This window comes from Microtus pennsylvanicus, chromosome 5, assembly GCF_037038515.1.
Source record: "Microtus pennsylvanicus isolate mMicPen1 chromosome 5, mMicPen1.hap1, whole genome shotgun sequence".
In the NCBI taxonomy this organism is placed as follows: Eukaryota; Metazoa; Chordata; class Mammalia; order Rodentia; family Cricetidae; genus Microtus; species Microtus pennsylvanicus.
This window is the reverse complement of record NC_134583.1, coordinates 135,054,436-135,075,698: the sequence shown is the minus strand read 5'-3', so window position 1 is coordinate 135,075,698 and position 21,263 is coordinate 135,054,436. Positions and strand designations below refer to the sequence as shown.

At 47.8% G+C, this 21,263-nt stretch overlaps 1 protein-coding gene across 8 annotated transcripts in view; it reads left to right on the top strand.

Moving 5' to 3' along the window:
• Window positions 1-21,263, top strand: part of Ablim1 (actin binding LIM protein 1) — a 293,795-nt gene that overhangs the window by 237,178 nt on the left and 35,354 nt on the right. For 6 of the 8 annotated variants that reach the window (XM_075974520.1, XM_075974519.1, XM_075974523.1 and 3 more), the window contains 2 exons: window positions 7,882-7,969; window positions 12,552-12,610. In XM_075974520.1, the coding sequence (XP_075830635.1) occupies window positions 7,882-7,969; window positions 12,552-12,610 (147 nt within the window). Of the gene's footprint in view, window positions 1-7,881; window positions 7,970-12,551; window positions 12,611-14,297; window positions 14,382-21,263 lie in introns of all 8 variants that reach the window. The other 2 variants (XM_075974517.1, XM_075974518.1) reach the window with 1 other exon arrangement.

Genomic DNA, 21,263 nt, shown 5'->3' with positions numbered 1-21,263 from the left:
GAGTCTTGAGCTCAGTCAGGGTGGGGTTTTTATCATAGCAGAGGTGGGAGGGGCAGTGAGGGATTTCTAAGGTTCGGGATCCTTGATTGACATTTGTCTAGGGGAATCCTGCTGAAAGGGGATGGGTATGTGCTGGGCTAAGGTGATCTTATCTACAGGATTGGAACCTTAGGTATTTCCTTTGGGATGATAGGTACTTTCCACTTTGGATGCTGATTGGGTGTTGCCTGGTGGTCCTGGTTTGTGGTCTTTTCTGGAGTCAGGTGTTACCTTAGGGTAAACTGAAGCTCAGGCCTACTTTCTGGTTGGTCTCTATTGAGTCTGTCCTGGCAGGTATATACCAAACTGCCCTGGGCCCTACAGAAGGAGACAAGAAAGCGGTAGCAATTCAGTCTGCAAAGTACAATATGCATTTCTGCAAGATATACCTACATGCTCAAGGAGGGAGTTGTCCAGCCCCCTTTGGTTTTAAACAGACAACTGAAGCAAACAGGAGTTACTTTTGTGTCTCCTTGCTTTTGACATTCTCACCCATTCAGGCTGGCTTTGCACAGACTTGTAGTACTTTCTGGGCTTGGTGGAAGCTGCCTGGGTGGACGGATTCCTTCACCTGTGCCAGCACACAAACCTGGGGCCGAGGCACTCCCTCATCAGTCTGCCTGTTGATGACGGTGTATCAGGAAAAGGCCTCCCGGAACCGATGAGTCTGCATTCCTGAGATCAGGCCTGTCCAGTCAGGGTGGAAACCTCTCCCACTTCAGGGGGAAAAGGGCGGCAGTGAAGGTGCTGAGTCAGCACCGGCAGGCCTTACCACAGTGGCTGAGCAGGGCTCTTTCTCCCAACTCGTTCCCCTGCTGGGTAATCTCGCCTCAGGTCCTTGCCCTCCTTCTGGCCTCCTCTGTTGTCAGGTGTGGGGCTTTGATGCCGCCCAGGCTGATGTCTCCCTGGTGAGTGGTGACCTACATTGACTAATTTTAGTGTTTATACATTTTTTTTAAAGGGGGCTCATTTCTGAGCTCCACTCTGGGGTTACTGAACACATCTCTAAACACATCTCACGGCGAGAGCTCAGGTGTCAAAGTGCCCGACGAGCAACCGTATGGATTTGAGTTTGGATCTCAGAGCCCATATAAAACTGGGTGTGGTGGTGTACCCCTGTGATCCCCAGATTGGGAAGCTGCGGCAGCAGGGTCTGCCCACATCAGTGATCTCTAGGTTCAGATAGACCCTGCATCAAACAATAGCATGGAAGGCAACTGAGAACAATCCCCAGTGTGCATGCACACCTGTGCAACGCGTACACACACTCGTGAACAACAAAAGCAGAATGTTTATAAAGATAGAAATAAAAGCCCTTGACTGTTGCTGGTGCACAGAGGATTTGGAATGCCCCTGGTCCACACCAGCCTCCGATGATACGTGCCCTTACTCCAAAGTCTCCGTCAGCCAGACCTCTGTTTGCCAGAGGTCTGGGGAGTGGGAAGCAACTTTCTGATTCCTTTGGAGCCTTTAAGCTCCATCTCTGAATCAACTTGGATTTTACAAACTACTACCTTTGACTTTGCTTGTAACTCCTATGGAAACTATTTCACAAGTGATCATGGCCGGGGGGGGGGGGGGGGCTTCGTGCTCTAGAGTCTGCCTGAGAAAGAATGTGACCATGTTCCGACCTCCAGGAAAGTACTGGAAGGCATCCCTCTGCCTCACAACCAGAGATTCCTGTAGGAGAATGCTCTTAGTACTTTTAGGAGTCAATTTGGTGAATCTGGGTTTAAAAGTCAGCTCTGCCTTCGGGCTCTGAGTAAATTGTTCATTTCAGCTTTAGGGCCTTCTTGCTGAATAACTTACAAAGTCCCTACTTCTTTGGGGTACTGTGAGACAAGCTACTGAAAAGCTCTTGTGTGGTTTTTTGTTTTGTTTTGTTTTTAACTCTTTGGGGCCCACTACCAGCTCCCAGATAAATACATGGAGACTTAGGTTTCTTATGAATGCCTGGCCTTAGTTTGGCTTGCTTTTAGCCAGTTTTTTTTTTAAACTTAAATTATCTCGTTCCTCTCTAACTACATTTTACTTCAGGGCTTCCTACCTTTCTTTATTCTGTATGTCTTTCTTTCCTGTTACTCCACAGCTGTATGTGTGGCTGTGTGGCTGTGTGGCTATGCAGCTTGCCCCTGCTATCAGCCTCTCCTCCTTTTCTTCTCCTCGTTCTTGTCTGGGGCCTAGATTTCTCCCCTATTTATTCTCTCTCTCTATCTGGCAATCCCACCTATTCCTCTCCTGCCTAGTTAGTGGTCATTCAGCTCTTTATTAGATCGATCAGGTGTTTTAGACAGGCAAAATAACACAGCTTTACAGAGTTAAACAAATGTAACATAAAAGAATGCAAGACACCTTTGCGTCATTTAATAAATATTCCATAGCATAAACAAATATAACACATCTTAAACTAATATTCCACAGCAGTACCTGGCACAGAGCAGGGCATTATGGGAGGCCAACCCAACACACCTGCAATTAGTCAAGCCTGGGTCTCTCGTGTGTGATTGTTTCTTTAAGGAGTGAGACTTTTGTGACCCGTTCTTGGCCACATCTATCAAAGGGCTCAAATCACAGCTGGCCCCTTTGAGCCCTTTGATCAATTGTTTTAACACCCTGATTTCCACTCCAACAGCATCTGCAAGTCCTGGGACAGAAGTGATAAATTGTCAAAGGTCAACCTCCAGGGCTCGGGTCTGAGTTGTGCACTCCAAGAAGAGGATAAAGAGAAGCTAACAGGGACAGTTGGCAGCCTGGAATCTAGAAGATTGTGGTCCCTAGAAGGGCTTCATAATTATAGTTTCCATTCCCCATTGCCTGTAGCCTGTTTAGTCAGCCCAGGGCTAGTCAGGGCCTCAGAATCCCTCCTGGGTACCAGGCACTATGGAGTATCTGGCAAAGTTCTGTTCCCACCACCAGGAGTGTCCCTCCCTACCCAAGTGGCTTTCCCCAGCCCTGTGCCGGAGTGTATAGTAATACGGGATTTCACACACAAGCAGGAGTGTACATCTGAGTGGGGGTGAAAGTGTGCTGTTGACACTCCTCCGCACTTTCTCAGAGGTCCCAGGGCTTGGGAAGGTAAGAGGTAACAGAACGGAGGCTCCGTGGGTGCAGAGAACGGAGTCCCAAGCCTTGGAGAAGCTCCTTGTCCATAAAGGAATTGGAAACTCTCCTCTCTTCCAGACAGCCACGGGCCTGCTGAAAACTTGGTATCTCATATTAAATCTTGCAACAGAGAGAATTTTCTCAGAATTCTAGCTTATGTGTCAGGGATTGGTCAGATGATATAATACCCGTCGAAGTGATCAACAAGGCTAAGGGCCTGTGGCTTGTTTGGTTTTGGTTTATGTTCAACGTTTTGGAAGTTGTAGGAAGGCACTTCGAGAATCCAGCTAAGGAATCAAATTGTGCATTTTGTGTGGCATCTCATGCCAGCTAGAGTGTACTGTAATATGAATTAGGAGAAATATTTCTAAAATATTTTAATTATTTGTTTTTGTTATTGTTGTTTGCTTGTTTAGTTTTGAGGCAGGATCTCACTATGAAGCCTTGGTTGGCCTAAAACATGCAGCGTAGACCAGGCCAGTGTCTAACTACAGAGGCCTGCATGCCTCTGCCTCCTGCGTGCCGTTTTAATGTGTATTTTAGGTAACTAAAAGGCTGGTATGTGGTTGTAAGGGTTTGTAATTCACTGTCAGCCTAGATGACTGGCAATCCTCTGGCCTTAGCCTCCCAAGTGCTTGGATTACAGGTGTGCACCCTGCCTGGCAGATTTTCAGATGGAGAAGGACTGGAATTGCCAGAGCTCTGGCATGTACTGATGTGTCTAGTCTCCCAGGCTTAGGCTAGAGTTGCGAGCTGGGTGCCTGGGGCTGGTACCAGGCCACTGTCACTCAGACAGCCACCTGCTGCCAGAGTCCTGCTGTGCCTTATGAGGTAGCAGTCTCTGTGATAAGTCGTGCTTGATCTCCATTAGGTATTTATTGCTCAAAACTTTCCCTTCTGAAAATCACTCCAATTTAAATGACTTTTGGTTCAGCTGCCTCTGAGTTTCGCTCGGTTTGCATAGGACCCTGCATAGGTGTTCAGCTCTGATTCCTTTCATGGCTCGTTACACAGGGCTTGTCTGTGAACTGCATGAGTGTCCATATAAAGAGAAAGGAAACAGGAGGCTCACCCGCAGGGAGCAGGACCTCTGTCCTCCGCCCTCCAGCCTGCACCCAGAGACAGAAAGAGTCTCCAGGGCTCGAGGCTGCTCTCTGTTTCTAGGAGTCTTGGCATGACGGGAATCTGTTAACATGTTTGGCCTCTCGGATAAACACACGGGAGGATGTGCAGCCCTCTTAGTGTGGTGGCTTTGTGTCTTAGCAGTATGTGTGCTGACCACCGTGGCCACCATCTCTGGAGGTCCATGCACAGCGCCCACTCCTCTTTAGTCACCAGCAGTGTAGGGAACCCCTAGCTACTTCCTCACACTGGTCTTCTTCCCAATCTTACCAGGTTGATGAAAAAAATCGAATCCATGTTTTCCTCATTATCACTGCTAGGGATGTACCAACTAATTAGCTTGCTTACTAAGTTGTGGACTAACTAATGTACTAACTTGACCTCTCTCCTTCCCTCCTCTTCCTCATTCTTCCCCTCCCCCACCCTATGGTCGATTCTTTTGGGAATCACCGCATTTTTTGCCCTTCGCCCACATTGGCATCAGTGTCTGGGCGCTGGCTCTCGTCATACATTCCGAGTGCCCTTTGCCAGAGGCCTGCGGCAGCTTTTTGTATTTCTCTCCCTGTCCAGAGAGCTGTATTTTTGCACGTAGACCAGCAGGATTTCTCTTTACTGTTTCTAAAATTTGCCTTCCTACCCTGTTTATTTTTTAATAAACAATTTTTTTAAAAGTATGTATTCCTATAATTCTATTTTTTTCCATTTTGGTCTTTGTAAACTCCATAATTTTTTAATTGGTTGTGTAAAGAATCAAAATCCACGCTTCTCTAAATGGACAACCGGTTGTGCTCATCATTTATTGAAAACCCTACTATTCCAGTTTTTGAGGAATTTATTTGATGACCAAGTGAAGTTTCTCGTGCGTTCGCACGCAGCTGCCTCCCCTCACCATGCTCTGATTTGCCGTTGTGTCGCTAAATGCACCTTAATTATCTTAGCTTTAGAACTTAAATCAAGAAGGGAAAACGCCCCTCTTCTTACTGATGCTTTTTGAAAATATATTTGTTTTTATGTTTTCTTTTATATGAATGCATGGAAGCACAGTCCATGATGGTAAAGGAAATGCCTGTGGGGCCTTTTTATTAAGCAGATATTAGATTAACAGGTTGATTGTAGATAAATCAGCACTTTGGCAATATTTAGTAAAATTTTGAGTTACTTCTATTCAGGTCTTTAGTTATATACATGTCTTTACACACATCTTGCTTTGCATGTTTTTTGTTGTTGTTGTTGTTTGTTTTTGTTTTTTTGTTTGTTTGTTTTTTGAGACAAGGGTTTCTCTGTGGCTTTGGAGCCAGTTTTGGAACTAGCTCTTGTAGCCCAGGCTGGCCTTGAACTCACAGAGATCTGCCTGTCTCTGCCTCCCGAGTGCTGGAATTAAAGGCGTGTGCCACCACTGCCCAGCTGCATGGTTTTTTATGAATAAGAAATTGTGTGTATGTGTTTCTGCTTACTTGACACAATTCTTTTACCGGCCACCTTTTCATACTTACTATTTTTCTTGACTTCTCACATGGCCTGGGCCGCAAACCTTTAGGATATATTGGTAAGTGTGTCTCTCTGCCTTATTCCCGGGCCTAATTAGAATTTTCTTATATGTCTTACTGGTGAAGGCAAACCAACTTTATCCCCCTGGAGTGATCCTCTGTGATCCTAGTTCATTGAGAATGTTTTACCACAGATGATAGCAGATTCCTGCCAAGGACTCATTAACCCTTCACTGCCCTGAGGACCCAGAGATCATCCAGATGAACTTTGGCCCTTTGCGTTGACATCCCAGCCTGGCTTAGGAGCCCAGTGAAAGACTTCTCCTTCCTTCTGCTCACACCTGACTTTGTAGATGCTAAGGGCAAGAGCTTCTTTATGTCCATCCATCTTATCTTCTCTTGTTACTTGCAGCCTGGCCCTACAATCCTCCCCCAAATAAAATTTGGATTTTTAAATTAATAAGAAATAGCTAGTAGACTCCAAGATCACCAGTTCTGAGATTTTTCTGGCAGATGCCATTGATAAATTTCCTGTCACAGCTTCTATTTTTAGATGCCTCTAGTATTTTCTTTTTTCTGGTTGAGCATCTTGAGTAGCCTTCCACCTTCTCAAAGCGGCTGATAAGGGGCAGTTTCTGCAAGAGGATGTGAGACAGGAATCAGGCCAAGCCCCTGACTTCCTGTTGAGGCTTCACACGGGGTTGGGAGCAGGAAGCGGCCGCTTCTCTTTCTCAGCCCTTCCACGGTGCACGGTTAGTTCAAAAGAAATGCTCTCACAATGACTGATAAAAATGGCATAACCGCAGAGCATATTTGATCATTCTGAGGTGCAGGAAGATTCTCTGCTAAGCCGTGAATGAAGGTCCTGTTTTGGTCAGACTTGCTTCTGGACCATGACACTAACGTGACCTGACACCTGTCTAGAGAATTGTCCCTGTGTCTAGTGACATGTTGCCTTGGGAAGCTGACACTGCTGTGATGACATCTGTCATGTATGAGAATTCTGTAGAGCCACCTCAGTAAAAATGCTTTCCCTGGGAACTCGTGCAATAAGACCTTGTCAAAATGTGGATATAAGCGGCGTAGAGAGAATCTGGGTTTTAAGACGAAAACAATAAACCTTTAAAAGGGTTTTGTCTGTCCTTGGTACAAGCTGGATAGATCTGATTATTTTCTGATAATATAGCCAAGAAAGTAAAAATATGCTAAGCAGGACCATTTTTATTTGTGCATTTATAGATGTATGTCCATGTGTGTGTGCGCGCGCGTGTGTGTGTGTGTGTGTGTGTGTGTGTGTGTGTGTGTGCTCCTGGAGGCTAGAGGTCATGCTCAGGTTTCACCCACCTGACTTTTTTTCTTTTTTTTTTTCTTTTTTTTGGTTTTTGAGACAGAGTTTCTTTGTGGCTTTGGAGTCTGTCCTGGACCTAGCTCTTGTAGTCCAGACTGGCCTCGAACTCAGAGATCCACCTGCCTCTGCCTCCCGAGTGCTGGGATTAAAGGCCTGCGCCACCAATGCTGGCCTCCACCTGACTTTTTGAAACAGATTTTATCACTTGGCCTTGAACTCTCCAAGCTGGCTAGGCAGGCTGGTGAACCCAGGGATCCAAGTGTCTCCACCTCCCTGGTACCTCCTCGGCTTCCTTACCTAGGGTCTTTGGGGCTGGACTCAGTTCTTCGGGCTTGCGTGGCAGGGAGTTTACTAACGGAGTATTCTCCCCAGCCCCTCTGCTTCTTTTCAGTGGGTTAATGTCACCCTTCTTTAGCCTCCAACATAAACGTCTATGTAAGTTTTAAGGTGGAGCTGTGGGAAGACACAGTGGACGTCTCTCCCGTTTAAGTTGTTTGTCTGAAAAACCTTCCAGAAAGCCTAGATCAAGAGGGATTAGGAGCCAGAAATCCCAAGAGACAAGGCCACCATCATTCTGGGAATGAACCACCCTGAGAAGTCTTGTCCGGGCCCAGTGAGCTCGGCTTTACCATGTAGGACTGATGGGAGGCAGAGTTTGGCCAACCTGACAACTATTTCTCCTTCTTCAAATCTTCTCTTTTCTCCTAAGGTGTCAAATCCAGAAAAGGGTGTAGGGGCCATTTAATAGGGTGAACGTGACATTGTCTGGTTTTTCTCTTGCAGGCAGGTGACAAACATTATCACCCTAGCTGCGCACGATGCAGCAGATGCAACCAGATGTTCACCGAAGGGGAAGAAATGTATCTTCAAGGTAAGATGGGCTGGAGGGCAGAGCGGGCCTGCCCCACCTGAGCAAGAGGATCTCGCTGTGTTTGTTGGATTGTTTTTAGAGAAGGAGGAATGTGGTTAGCTGAGCAGCTACTAAATAGGAGTGCTCCAGAAGTTACCTCATCAGTCTGTGTTGATCAGCCGAGCCATCGACACGCTGGCAGGGAGCCCCAGAGCCTGTTACCGAATGAACTCATGGTACCACTAGCAAAGACAGGCTTTTGATCCTGTGTACGTGAGGGACCAGCGAAGATCAGCAGTTGCTCCTCCAAAGATCCAAAGGAGAGAGAAAGTGTTTTAGAAGTTTCTCAGAGAAGTGTGGCTTTTGTGCTGGCCACACCACCTTCCTCCTTTAGCCGCCCTTTGAGCAAGGCCTTCTAAAGTCCACACCTGCTGGCATCTGGCTTCCAAGAATGGTGTCACAGCCATTGTTCTGCCCACACAGATCATAGAGAGATAGAGACTGAAAGCGGACACACCCACAGTCCCTGCCAGAGTAAGGTATTTGTGGTCTTCATTCCCAAGGACCTATAACATTTTTTTTTTCATTAAAAATAATTTTGAGAAATGTCTCCAGTGTAAAACCGTGGTCGATTCTGATCCCTTCTAAAATTCCGAAGCCTCTTGCAGAAACCATAAGCGCAGCTTCTCTTCCAGTCAAACGGCAGCATGGGTGTAAGCATTCTGCTATTTTTAGCTGGAAGAGTCATTAATTAGACAAGGGTTTATCAGTACGATTAGCTCAAGCTGGAAGAGCGGTTGCTTGTTCTGCTTGGTAATTACGGGGTCCTGGTTGCCTCAGCGTGTCCTGTCTTTGCTCCTCTTTGCGCGCAGCACTGTGTGTGATTTTAATGAATAGTTTGCTTTGCTTTCTCGGTTTTGTTTTGTGTAACAAACAAAAGCCTCTAGACATGAATGTTGACACTCTAAAACACATCCTTGACTACTGTCTCCTGAAACACAGTCTTGACTACTGTCTCCTGAAACACAGTCTTGACTACTGTCTCCTGAAACACAGCCTTGACTACTGTCTCCTGAAACACAGTCTTGACTACTGTCTCCTGAAACACAGTCTTGACTGCTGTCTCTGCTGAAACACAGTCTTGACTACTGTCTCCTGAAACACAGTCTTGACTACTGTCTCCTGAAACACAGTCTTGACTACTGTCTCCTGAAGCACAGTCTTGACTACTGTCTCCTGAAACACAGTCTTGACTACTGTCTCCTGAAACACAGCCTTGACTACTGTCTCTGCTGAAACACAGTCTTGACTACTGTCTCCTGAAACACAGCCTTGACTACTGTCTCTGCTGAAATACAGCCTTGACCACTGTCTCCTGAAACACAGTCTTGACTACTGTCTCCTGAAACACAGTCTTGACTACTGTCTCCGCTGAAATACAGCCTTGACCACTGTCTCCTGAAACACAGTCTTGACTACTGTCTCCTGAAACACAGTCTTGACTACTGTCTCCGCTGAAATACAGCCTTGACTACTGTCTCCTGAAACACAGCCTTGACTACTGTCTCTGCTGAAATACAGCCTTGACTGTCTTCTTTAAAACTACTTGAGAGTCTAGAAACTGTCAGCTCAGGGCCTTGTCAGGTTTAGCCTGATTGCTCTGAAAAATTGTGGTGACACACACCCCTGAGTGTTGAAAGTGGCAAGTGACAGGTGGCATTTGGTCTGTGGGGACTTGACAGAGCACATTTTCCCATGGCCTAGTCGTACATCTGCAATGGCTATGGGCAGGTGTCACTTTGCATCTTTTGCAGAGGGCTGATTAGTTCTCAGTGACTCTCTGGGCCTGGTTTTAGATGTTAGTGTGACCCTCACATGCTCCCAAGTACATGGCAGCTGTGTCTGCTAGGGTGAAGAAGCACAGGCTGCGGTGTGGCTCTGGGTGTTCACGTTGGGTCCAGATGCTAAATAGGGTTCAAGCTGTGCACAGATACATTCATTTCCCAAAGGAGCTGCACGCCGAACCCCAGGGTGGTTCTCAGTCTGCTCTGGAGTGGAGCTGTGTTCCCCGCTGCCTGCCCTCTTGGTGTATCCTGGAGAATGAGCTTCATTTTCTTCTGCATCTGATGCTGTCCCAGTCACATTCCCAGGGTGCTTGACCTCCGGAGAACAATACTGACATTGTGTACAGACTCTGTGTTCTGTCTGCTGCCTTCTGCTTAGTAGAACCTTCCAGAGAATGCTTCTCCTGGCCCGGGCCCGACCCTTTGGTTCTCCACATGAAGAGATTTCCTATGCTTTGTAGTCAGAATTTGATCCGGTATCAGTGCTGAAGGGACCTGCATGTTGGTCTGGTTTTTGTTTGATCCCATCCCCTCCTTTATCTTTTTTTCTCTCCTCCTCCTCTTCTTCTGTGATGCAATGTAGAAATGATTATTCAACAGAGACTGAAGTATTATTCTGCTGTAGACCATATTTCCTTGTCTTTGACAGTATTTTAGCTCACTAGTTGTGATGGTTTGAAAGGAATGGCCCTCAAAGGGAGTGGCACTATTAGGAGGTGTGGCTTTGTTGGAGTAGGTGGGGCCTTTTGGGGGAAATGTGTCTCTGTGGAGATGGGCTTTGAGGTCTCATATCTGCTCAAGCCACACCCAGCATCTCAGACCACTTCCTGTTGCTGTGCAAGATGTAGCTCTCTCAGCACCACATCTGCCTGCGTACCACCATGATGATAAAGGACTGAGTCTCTGAACTCAATTGAATGTTTTCCTTTATAAGAGCTGTCATGGTCATGGTGCCTCTTTACAATAGAAACCCTAACTGAGACAGAAGTCAAGATTATTCAAGATAATTTGGTGGTTTCCGGTATACACAGTTGCTGCTTGAAAGACAAAGCTGAGCAGATTCCGCATATACACAAAGACTGGTGTTGCAATTTCCATCTAGTAATTTCACCAGCTTGAGTCTTTCCAAGGGATCTGTGTTCTTAGTCCCTCCAAATGTCCGAAGAAATCCATATGTGGACACAGGATATACATATCATCCTCTCTCATAGTCATACATGTATGTACATGACACCTAGTGCATATCTAGCCATACACAATCATATGGCAGGAGCTGGAGGTTGAAGATAAGGACTTTATGATATCTGTGTTGCCCATGGAAGTTCTTCACAGTCTACGAATGGGGGATCCTGGAGCAGGAGCTGGAAATGCCACCCAGACAATGGAGAAGGAGCAGGAAATGCCACCCAGACAATGGAGCAGGAGCAGGAAATGCCACCCAGATAATGGAGAAGGAGCAGGAAATGCCACCCAGACAATGGAGTAGGAGCAGGAAATGCCACCCAGATAATGGAGTAGGAGCAGGAAATGCCACCCAGATAATGGAGAAGGAGCAGGAAATGCCACCCAGACAATGGAGTAGGAGCAGGAAATGCCACCCAGACAATGGAGAAGGAGCAGGAAATGCCACCCAGACAATGGAGTAGGAGCAGGAAATGCCACCCAGATAATGGAGCAGGAGCAGGAAATGCCACCAGATAATGACTTGATGAGTTTAAATCAGAGGGGTTTTGTTTATCATTTTAGGCAATTAAAAAGTTGAGGTATTATGTGGGGGCGATGGTGGCGCACGCCTTTAATCCCAGCACTGGCGGGGGGAGGCAGAGGCTGGCGGATCTCTGTGAGTTCAAGGCTAGCCTGGTCTACAAGAGCTAGCTAGTTCCAGGACAGGCACCAGAGCTACAGAGAAGCCTTGTCTCGAAAAACAAAAAAAAAAAAAAAAGCGCGGGGGGGGGGGGGGAGGATACAAACTAACTCAACACTATCAGTTGGTTTCTCATCTAAGTGTGGGTAACTGTAGGCGTGGATGAGTGAATAAAAAATTGAGGTTTTATGCCTGGACGTAGTCTATCTTGTCTGACTGCTCTTGATTAAGGGCTTGGATGTTGTGAAATTATGTAAGCATAGGTGTAAATTCTGAAATTAAATGGAACTAGTAGTAAGTATGCATGTGTTCCTTCTTGGGGGGTGGGGGTGGGGGTTGGAGACAGGGTTTCTCTGTGTAGCCCTGGCTGTCCTGGAACTCACTCTATAAACCAGGCTGGCCTCAAACTCAGAGATCTGCCTGCCACTGCCTCCCGAGTGCAGGAATTAAAGGTGTGGGCCATCACCACCCTCCTCATGTGTTACTTTTAAAGAATAATTATATATATTTAAAATATTATATATTATTTATTATATTGATAATATATAATTAATATATTTTATTATATAATATTTTATGTAGTGTATAATTAATGTATTTAATATATAATTAAATATAATTATATATATTTTAAAAAGCAAAGTAACCTGTATAAACCAAAACATCTCTTACGTTAGACTGTTCTCAGGCCCAGCTCTGTGGTCCAACATTGTGTGTTATGTAGAGCAAGCCCCAAATCACCCAGAGACTAGAGTTGACTTCGGGGTCATTGGTCATATTGAGCGCGGACCCTGCTCTGGGGATAGAGGGGTCTGAGCCCCTCTGGAAAGTCTGCTCAACAGAACTGTGCCTTCTTTCCACTTCCTTCATTCTCTGTGGTCCATTGTCTTTCCAGGTTCTACCGTGTGGCATCCCGATTGTAAGCAGTCTGCCAAGACAGAGGAGAAGCTGCGGGTAAGGAAGCGGTCAGAGCCAGGGTGCTCTGGACACCACTGCCATGTGCTCGCTAGTTCCTGGGCTTTTGGGGAAAGGACTTCTCATAGACTTTATTTTCCTTATAGAAAACCCAAGGTCAAAGGCTACTTGGCTAAGAGGGCTCCCTCCCATTGTAAACGAAATTGCTGGTCTTAGTGCTTGTGTTGGGCTCCACAGGCCTTGTCTGCCGTCAGCACCTTAGGAAAACGTCCATAGGAACATTCCAGCTCCACCAGCCTTGTCTGCCGTCAGCACCTTAGGAAAACGTCCATAGGAACAGTCCAACTGGGGAGAAAGCTTCATGGGGCAGCTGCGGCGAGTCTCTGAGACACCACTTTACCCCAGACTCTGTGCCGATTGCCCAGCTCCGAAATCCATGTTCAAAACAGCAGCCTCTATCTCCGAAAGGGGAGAGGGTAATGTGTGATGTCACAGGGGCAGCAGAGGGATTGTCCGCCAATGTTGGGGTGATTTTCCCTGCCTCAGTTTAGCACACAGCTAGTGGCCCCAAAGTCCATCCATCCATCAGGCAGGCTGAACTTCTAATTTGGAGGAGGCGTGGGTGTTTGGGCAACAGGCTACCTTCCCAGAGCGTTAGAGCTGGTGCCTGTGGACCCTTTTGCCCTAAGAAAGTAAAATTGTGGACTGATTGGAACTCCTGCCCACAAACCACCCAAGCAGCCCATCGTTCTCACCCTCTCTTCAGAGGAGCTTTTTGTTTTCTAAAGAATCTTTTTTTTTTAAACTTCACAGCTGATGACATCTTGGTGGTGGTGGGGGGAATGAAGAGGATTGATAATGTGGCCAGATGGAATGGAATATGCAGATTTTCTCTGTAAGAACACCTGGAGTTCACAGAACCTTAAAGATGATTATAAAACAAGACAAACTCAAACATATCTCAGTGGAACTCCCTAGAAAGCTTATGGGAAAACTAGTGGAATAGTTTGCCCATTCTGGCCGAGAGGAGTTTCTTCTTGTTTTGTTCCTTTTGTGAGCTTTCCGGGAAAATTCCAGAGCTCTTCTCCACAATGCCCTCCTTGGGCGGTAGGTTGGCTCTAGCTCACTGTCTTCCAGAAACACAGTAGTAAGGGGTGGGCTTCACCTCAGAGGGAAGTGGTTCTGGCCCCGAGTTTGGGTGCAGGCTGATGCTGGCACTGCTTAGAGGGAGTCCGTCTGCAGCAGAGGAACCGATGCAGAGCTCTTTAAGGGTGTGTCTGTGCACACTTGTTGAGCCAAGATTTCCAGGCCTTTTCCCACATGTCAGATTAGAGCAGTTTCCATGGCAAAATGAAAATGTTTGAAGACTCTTTGGGCAACCCCAGAGTGAAGCGCATTCTTGGCATTTAAGAACTCGTGGGGCGTTTGTAGCAACAGCCTTATGGTCCCTCTTGAGGCTTCTTGTCTTTGTACCGTGAGCACAAGGATGTCAAAATAAGTGTAAGGACTCAATGAGGAGACCATAGTGCAGATAAATATATAGTAGATGAATGGGCTGTGCTTCAATATGGGCCCAGCTGACTGCTGACGTGACTCGGTCTGTATCTCGGTGCCAGGCACTGTTAACTCTCTGTTTTCCTACAGCCTCTCTGCTTATTTCTTCACAGTATTTCCGAATGGGGCTATTTTGTTATTTATTCTTCTTTTCTCTCATGTTTCATGGCAGCCACCAAACATTCAGCGTTCTCCATCAGATTTCTTTTATCCCAAAAGTCTGATTCGTCGCACAGGACGGTCCCCAGCTCTACAGGTTGGCGCTGTGTGGGGGCCAAGGCTTAGAGCAGCTGCCCTAGGCCCAGGCTTCTGTTGCTTCCCTTCCTCTTCCCCACCCCTTCCATCTCCCCTCCCCCCTCCTCTCTACCCCTTCCATCTCTCCCTCCCCCCTCCTCCCTACCCCTTCTATCTCCTACCTCCCCCCTCCTCCCTACCCCTTCTATCTCCTACCTCCCCCCTCCTCCCTACCCCTTCCATCTCCTACCTCTCCCCTCCTCCCTACCCCTTCCATCTCCTACCTCCCCCCTCCTCCCTACCCCTTCCATCTCCCCCTCCCCCCTCCTTCCTACCCCTTCCATCTCCTACCTCCCCCCTCCTCCCTACCTCTACCATCTCCCCCTCCCCCCTCCTCCCTACCCCTTCCATCTCCTACCTCCCCCCTCCTCCCTACCCCTTCCATCTCCTACCTCCCCCCTCCTCCCTACCCCTTCCATCTCCTACCTCCCCCCTCCTCCCTAACCCTTCCATCTCCCCCCTCCCCCCTCTTCCCTACCCCTTCCATCTCCCCCTCCCCCCTCCTCCCTACCCCTCCCATCTCCCACTTCTGGCTGCTTTTGCCACCTTCCTCAGCTCCTGTAGTGGTGGCAGCTTCCTTCACCCCATGAGTGCACCTAATACCCTGGCTCCATTGGGTTTTTTTGTTTTGTTTTTCTTTTCTCTGATGATGTCTTTTCTTCCGAGCAATGTCTGAACTGATGTTTTGATTAGAGCTAGCAGAAGTGAAGCTGCTGATTGGTCTCGCATTCCCACATTTGTTCACTGAACAAATATTTCCCATGCTTTCTGGGTGGTGCTGACAGGAAGCTATATATCCAGCTTTGTAGGGATAGAAAAGACAGATGGATTATGGTAAAATGGACCCAAAATGCATCACAGGACATGGGTCATATGAATCGTGTTCTTGGGAATGTCAGAGGAGGGCAGAGTTAGCAAGGCCAAAGGCAGCAGTACCTGGGGGTGGGAAAGCCAGCGCACCCTGCAGGAGCCAGATCTGCCCAATCTCTCACAGCTGTACCCAGGAATTCCTGGGGGAGATGACCTCATAAGCTCTTACTTTTCGGGGTGCACTGACACAGAGCCCCCTACACCTAGGTGACATCCCCAGCTGCCCTTTGGTGAGATGGGAAACCCAGACTGCTGTAAGCCTGTTAGCTGTGTCTTTCCAGTCTGCCTCAAGTGGACAGTGAGAGCTGAGAGAGACACTAAGGTTACCAGAGTGTTAACTGCTCCTGAGACCCTCCTTGGAATGAGGAAGAACAGGAGCAGACTTGGTGTTAAGTCCCAGGCCACTTTCACATCCTGTGAGTGTCCTGGAGAAGTCAGTGGAGCCTTGGTCCGTGAAACCACAGGCAGCTTTTCAGAACTGTCTGGTGTGAGCTGACACATTCCCACATCTCTGCTGTGACCCGGCACTTGTTTGGTCTTTGTTCCTCCGCCTTCGTCCTGAGCCTTCCGGACCCTCACTAAGTATGGCAAGCTTTACAAACACCATGTTCTTGCTTTAAACGATTTGAGAGAAGTTGAAAGTGGACAGACCTCCTTTAGAGACCAAACCCTAAGTCCCGTCACCCACAAAGTGAAGGCCACCAGCAGACCAAGGCTTGTGGAAGTTACGAACAGCAACACACCGCAGACTCAGGCTCTCCAAATCCAGGCCTCAGACCCTGCCTGGCCCATGGTGCCACCTACGCGCTAGCTTGGTTAGCATAGGATCTTCACTGTATTTTAAACCTCAGCCCTGGGGGCAAAGCTCCCAGTGACAGCCGAAGGGAAGCTTCATGAAACTACAGGGGCCGCTGAAGGTCGTTCCCAGTGCACATGGCTCTCCATTTGGCAGTGGCTTCTTTGTCGGATTTTTACTTGTTTCTAATAGTGGAGGGGGCACTCTGGCTCCTTCAGTTTAAGAAATTTGGAGAAAGCCAACCCAACCAGTGGTGGTGCACACATTTAATCCCAGCACTCTGGGAGGCAGAGGCAGGTGAATCTCTGAGTTTGAGGCCAGCCTGGTCTACAGAGTGAGTTCCCGGACAGCCAGGACTACACAGAGAAACCCTGTCCCAATAACAAAAAAGAAAAGAAGAAATTTGAAGAAGAGAGATGTAGTTGGAGATCTGTTTTTAATAACTTCTCCTTTCCTAGCCTAATGTTCAAAAGGGACATCTGATCCCCATTATTCGGCCATAAATATCAATGAAGTCAACATTAGCTCCACTCAGAAAGCTGTAAACAGCTGGGGACCTGGCAGGGGAAGCCTGTTGTCTGTCAAGGTCCCCCTTGTCCAGTGGTGACAAGTGGTGAGGGCTGCTCACCAGGGTCTCTCAGAAGCCTGGAAACTCCCTGGCACTCCAGAGGCTTTGATCTGTTAAGTCCTGTAACACGAATCATGAAAACCCAGAGACAGATACAGGGGTTAAAGCTGGAGATCAGAGAAGCAGAGCAGTCAGCCCTAGAGAGACCTTTTACCTCTCCCAACGCACAGACCTGTGGGGTGATCCTCAGGCTCCACACTCCAGTGAGTTCCTGTCCTTTCCCCTTCATACTTCTCTCTCCTGTCTCCACCTCCCTAGTGCTGGGATTAAAGGCGTGTGACTCCCAAACACTGAGATTAAAAGTGTGAGCCACCACCACCTGGATCTGTTCCTGCATCGATCTTTTGCAGCCCTGGGAAGCCTCGAACTCACAGAGATCTACCTGCCTCTGTCTCCTGAGTCCTGGGATTAAAGGTGTGTGCCACCACTCCCTGGCCTCTAGTGGCTTAGTTTTGCACTCTGATCTTCAGGCAAGCTTTATTTATTAAAATACAAGCAAAATATCACCTCACCATCCCTTCACCTCTCCAGCAGCCCCATGCACTGCCTCCTATGCTCCAAGCCCTACTCTGTAAACGAAGCGGCCTTTGGTGTAGGTGCTTCTGTTTCTTCCCCTGGGGACGGTCGTGATGCACACCCAGACATAAACCTTCTAAAAGGAAAGCAATTTTTAAAATTTACATGTAGCCGTCACTCGCTCTGTCCCTCTGGAATACAGGTAAAAGTTAAGAATGAGATTACACTTAAAGAAAATGGATTCTGGTTGCATTTACATGGAGGAGTTAGTCCCATGGGGACAACGGGGACCTTTGTATGTAGGGGAAAGTATTGCGCATTGCTAACTCATGCTAAGCCAGCACATGGCCAAGTGTGGAATAGCTTGGTGTGAGTCATCATGAGAAGGCATTCTTGCTGCCCTTCACTTTCAGACATGAGTGACCAATCTACCAAACCACACGGGGCTGTTTTCCTTCTGCACACAGTCACCTGTTGAACCATAATACTCTTGCAAATCTGCGTTCTACCAAGCAGATCCCACCTGGGTATTTCCCCAAGGAGATGATGATTCAAGGCTTATCGTAGGTCTAGAACAAGGAAGTCATTGGCTTGCTGTCTCTCTAATGTCACCGCAGTATCTGCTACCTTATTGCTGGAGTTTGCTCTGTGCGGGGACTTTGGCCTCTTTGGTCAGTGGGTGGTCACACAGAGACACCTAGACCCCTTGACCTTAGCAGAGTCTAAGGTCTGCAATGGTCTCTGGTTGGGAGATGTGTGTGTCTAGAGCACTTCTCAGCTGTGGGTCATGACCCCTTTGGGAGGTGCATATCAGATATCCTGCATATCAGATATGTAATTATGATTCATAACAGTAGCAAAATTACAGTTACAGAGTAGCCACAAAATAATTTTGTGGTTGGGGGTTCCTTACAACATGAGGAACTGTATTAAAGGGCTGCTCACTGTAATGATTCGAAAAGAGGCGAAGTGGGTACTTTTCGGGCCCTGCCAAGTTATGTCACTAAGCAAACACCACAAGTAAGAGAGCTAGTGCTAGAGGTTTATTGGGGGAGGGGACAGAGGGGGAGGGTATTGTGGTGGGGGTGTGAGAGAGCCAGGCAGAGCAGGAAGAAGAAAGGCAGGAGAGGAACAAGAAGCAAGAGAAAGGGGAGTCAAGAGAGCTAGCTGTGCCTGACAGGCCCTTTCAAAGGTTCCCATGTCACATGGCTGACATCGGAAAGGCACCTGGCTGCTGGGATGACAAGGTCTGCAGAGGCAGACTGCTCCTGCAGCGGGAACTAACTGCAGCCTTAGGGGGGTTGAGAACCAGGCACTAGAGGTTTCTCTTTGTCTTCCCCAGACACAAGTGGTGCTCCCCAGGGGGTTTCACATCACCGTTTACCTCTGTTTAGTGAGTCCTGATTCTAAAAGGATTCCATCCTTACTACTTTTCTGGTGAACTTCAACGAAAACCCAAGGCGGGCACTGTCAACACAAGCAGTGCATCACCCCCACCCCCACCCCACCCCCCACCCCCGTCAGTAGCCCCTGCTAGGTGCTCCTAAGAGCTTTGATCCGGTTACCCCTCCCTGTAGCTCCCCTCACTGTCTCAGAGCACGGCTTTAGAGGGGGGCAGTCTTTGCATCCCTGTGCCCGCTGAAGGGCTGAGTGGGGCAGCAAAGGCCTCCCAGCCCTCGCCTAAGGAAAGTAAGGAGTTCTGGTGTTTAATGTCAGCATTTAAAGCATGGTGTGAATCGGAGTGGAAACAGCTAAAGATCTCTTCACTTAACCTTACTTCCTGACTGCAAGGCAGGTGGACAGAGGGCTTCAGGGAATGAAGCAACCGACAGATAGTTCAGGGGCTTTCAAGACTTATTTAAGAACAAAAAAAGAGATGGTTTTCTGGCATCTGCTACTCAGTAGTGATTGATTACACAGCATTTTGCGCTCTTTCTCTGACATTGAAGTGAGTTTCAGATATCCCAGGGAGGTCTCTCTTCATCAAAAGCAAAAACAAACAAGCAAGCCAAAAACACCTTTCTGAAATCAGAGTGAGTGTGGGAAAAAAGGCTGAGCAAAGGGACCCTCTGTGGAAGGCTGAGGGAGGGCAGCTCTATCAGCTAGGGTCCTAGAGAAGGAAGGCACCTTCTTCCTATTGTCAGGATAAAGATGAAGCTGTTTGCCTGATGTTCTTGGCAGAAGCCTTTGAAAGGCCACAGCCATGTACAATCCTTTGCCTACTGTGAGCCTCCCCTCCTCTTGCCCCCCCCCCCCCCAGCTTAGTTGTGCCTAAGATGGCGTCGGAAGAAATGGCTTCATTTTTCTGACTCCACTTTCAAGTTACTGGTTTTGTTCTGTGAGGAGACAAAATGTTTAAGGGAAAGTAGGTACGTGCACTTGGCTTTCAGCAGCCTGGAAGCCCCGCCGTTTCCTCTTCCGTGTAAAGGATACGTGAGCATTCTCCGTGAGCATTCTCTGGGTGGTACTGAAGTCAGCTTCCTGTATATATTCACATGTATTATGGAGACAAGACGGTGGGGTTTTTCCACCTAAACTCTCAGAGGGCATCCCAGAAACAAAGGCTGCTGAAGACAGAGTCAGAGAATCCAGTTCATACTGGGTCACCCCGGAACCCTGAGTGTCTGAATGAGTTCGTGTGGGGAATTTAGGTTAAGTAACGCAGGTACAAATACAAGATGCAGGTCGTGTGTGGAATCGTGCTGCCGACCAGTGAGGAAGCACTGGAGGCTAACAATGGAGAAGGAACAGCCATGGGCTTTGGAGGAGACACAGCACTCAGGAAATGAGGCTTTGGGGCTGAAGTGAATCTCAGTTTGGCTGGTTTTGTCCTGCATACCGGAGAACCTGGGCCACCAGGAGGTGTCTTACTAACAGTGGCAAGCTTTGTATCCGTTAGTGGAAAAATAAAAAGCTTGGAAAAACAGGAGATTCTCTACTAATAAGGTGTTGATTTATATAATCCTAGAGGTTTCTAATTGAATGTAAAATTCTGGAGCTAAACAGTGGTACAAACTGTAATCTCAGCTGTTCAGGAAGCAGAAGCAGGAGGATCACAGTGAGTTCACAGGCCAGGCTGGGTGACTTAGGCTCCTTCTCAAAATATAAAATATAAGCGGGCTTGGGGGTAAAGCCCTTGCCTAGTGTGCATGAGGCTGTTAGTTTAATCCCAGGGCCAATAAAATAAAATTTAAAAGTTCTTAACATTTAAAATCAAAGCTACAAGGATAATCGTTCAGCTTTTAAAAAGAAATTTACCTTCTTAAAGGAGAATCCTCTCCTCTCCATGGGGTGAACCAGCCTACCAGTAGGAGCTGTAACAAAAACCTGTGATTCTGTGTTTAAGCCTTGAGCAGAGTTGGAGGAGCAACACAGAACCGTCCTGGCAGATAGGACAGGCCGGTGCTGGTTCACCACCATTAGTCGCCATCAGTCATGGGAAGTCAGTGTGTGCAAAGGGATCGGAGTTCCGGCTCGGGGTCCTCCAGGCAGGGGAGGACACTGACAACTCCAGGCAGGAATGCACCTGTAGATGTGACATGTCACCTGGCAAGCTGTGGCACCTGTGAGTCTGTGTCCTGAAGCCGCAGCTCTGTGTGGCTCCCGTGGGAACAGAGCACGGTGACACTGCCCCTCACGATCTGAGGCCAGCTGGCTGAGAATCGTGTTCCAGGTGGGATGTGGAAAATAGTGACCACCTACCTACACATGCCTGGCTCCGGGCCTGGAGCCGTATCCCTACCTCTCATTCAGCCATGGAGATGTAGCGTTGGGAGTTCTGTCTTCTCTGTTTATCAGGAGTAAAGCTGGAGCTCAAAGTTTTAAAAAAGAAATAGGAAAAACCGATTTCACCAGTGTTGAAAGAGAGTGATTTGAAGCTCGATGGTGGTGGCGCACGCCTTTAATCCCAACACTCAGGAAGCAGAGGCAGATGGATCTCTGTGAGTTCAAGGCCAGCTGGTCTATAGCGCGAGTTGCAGGACAATCAAGGCTACACAGAGAAACTCTGCCTCAGAAAAACCAGAAAGAGAAAG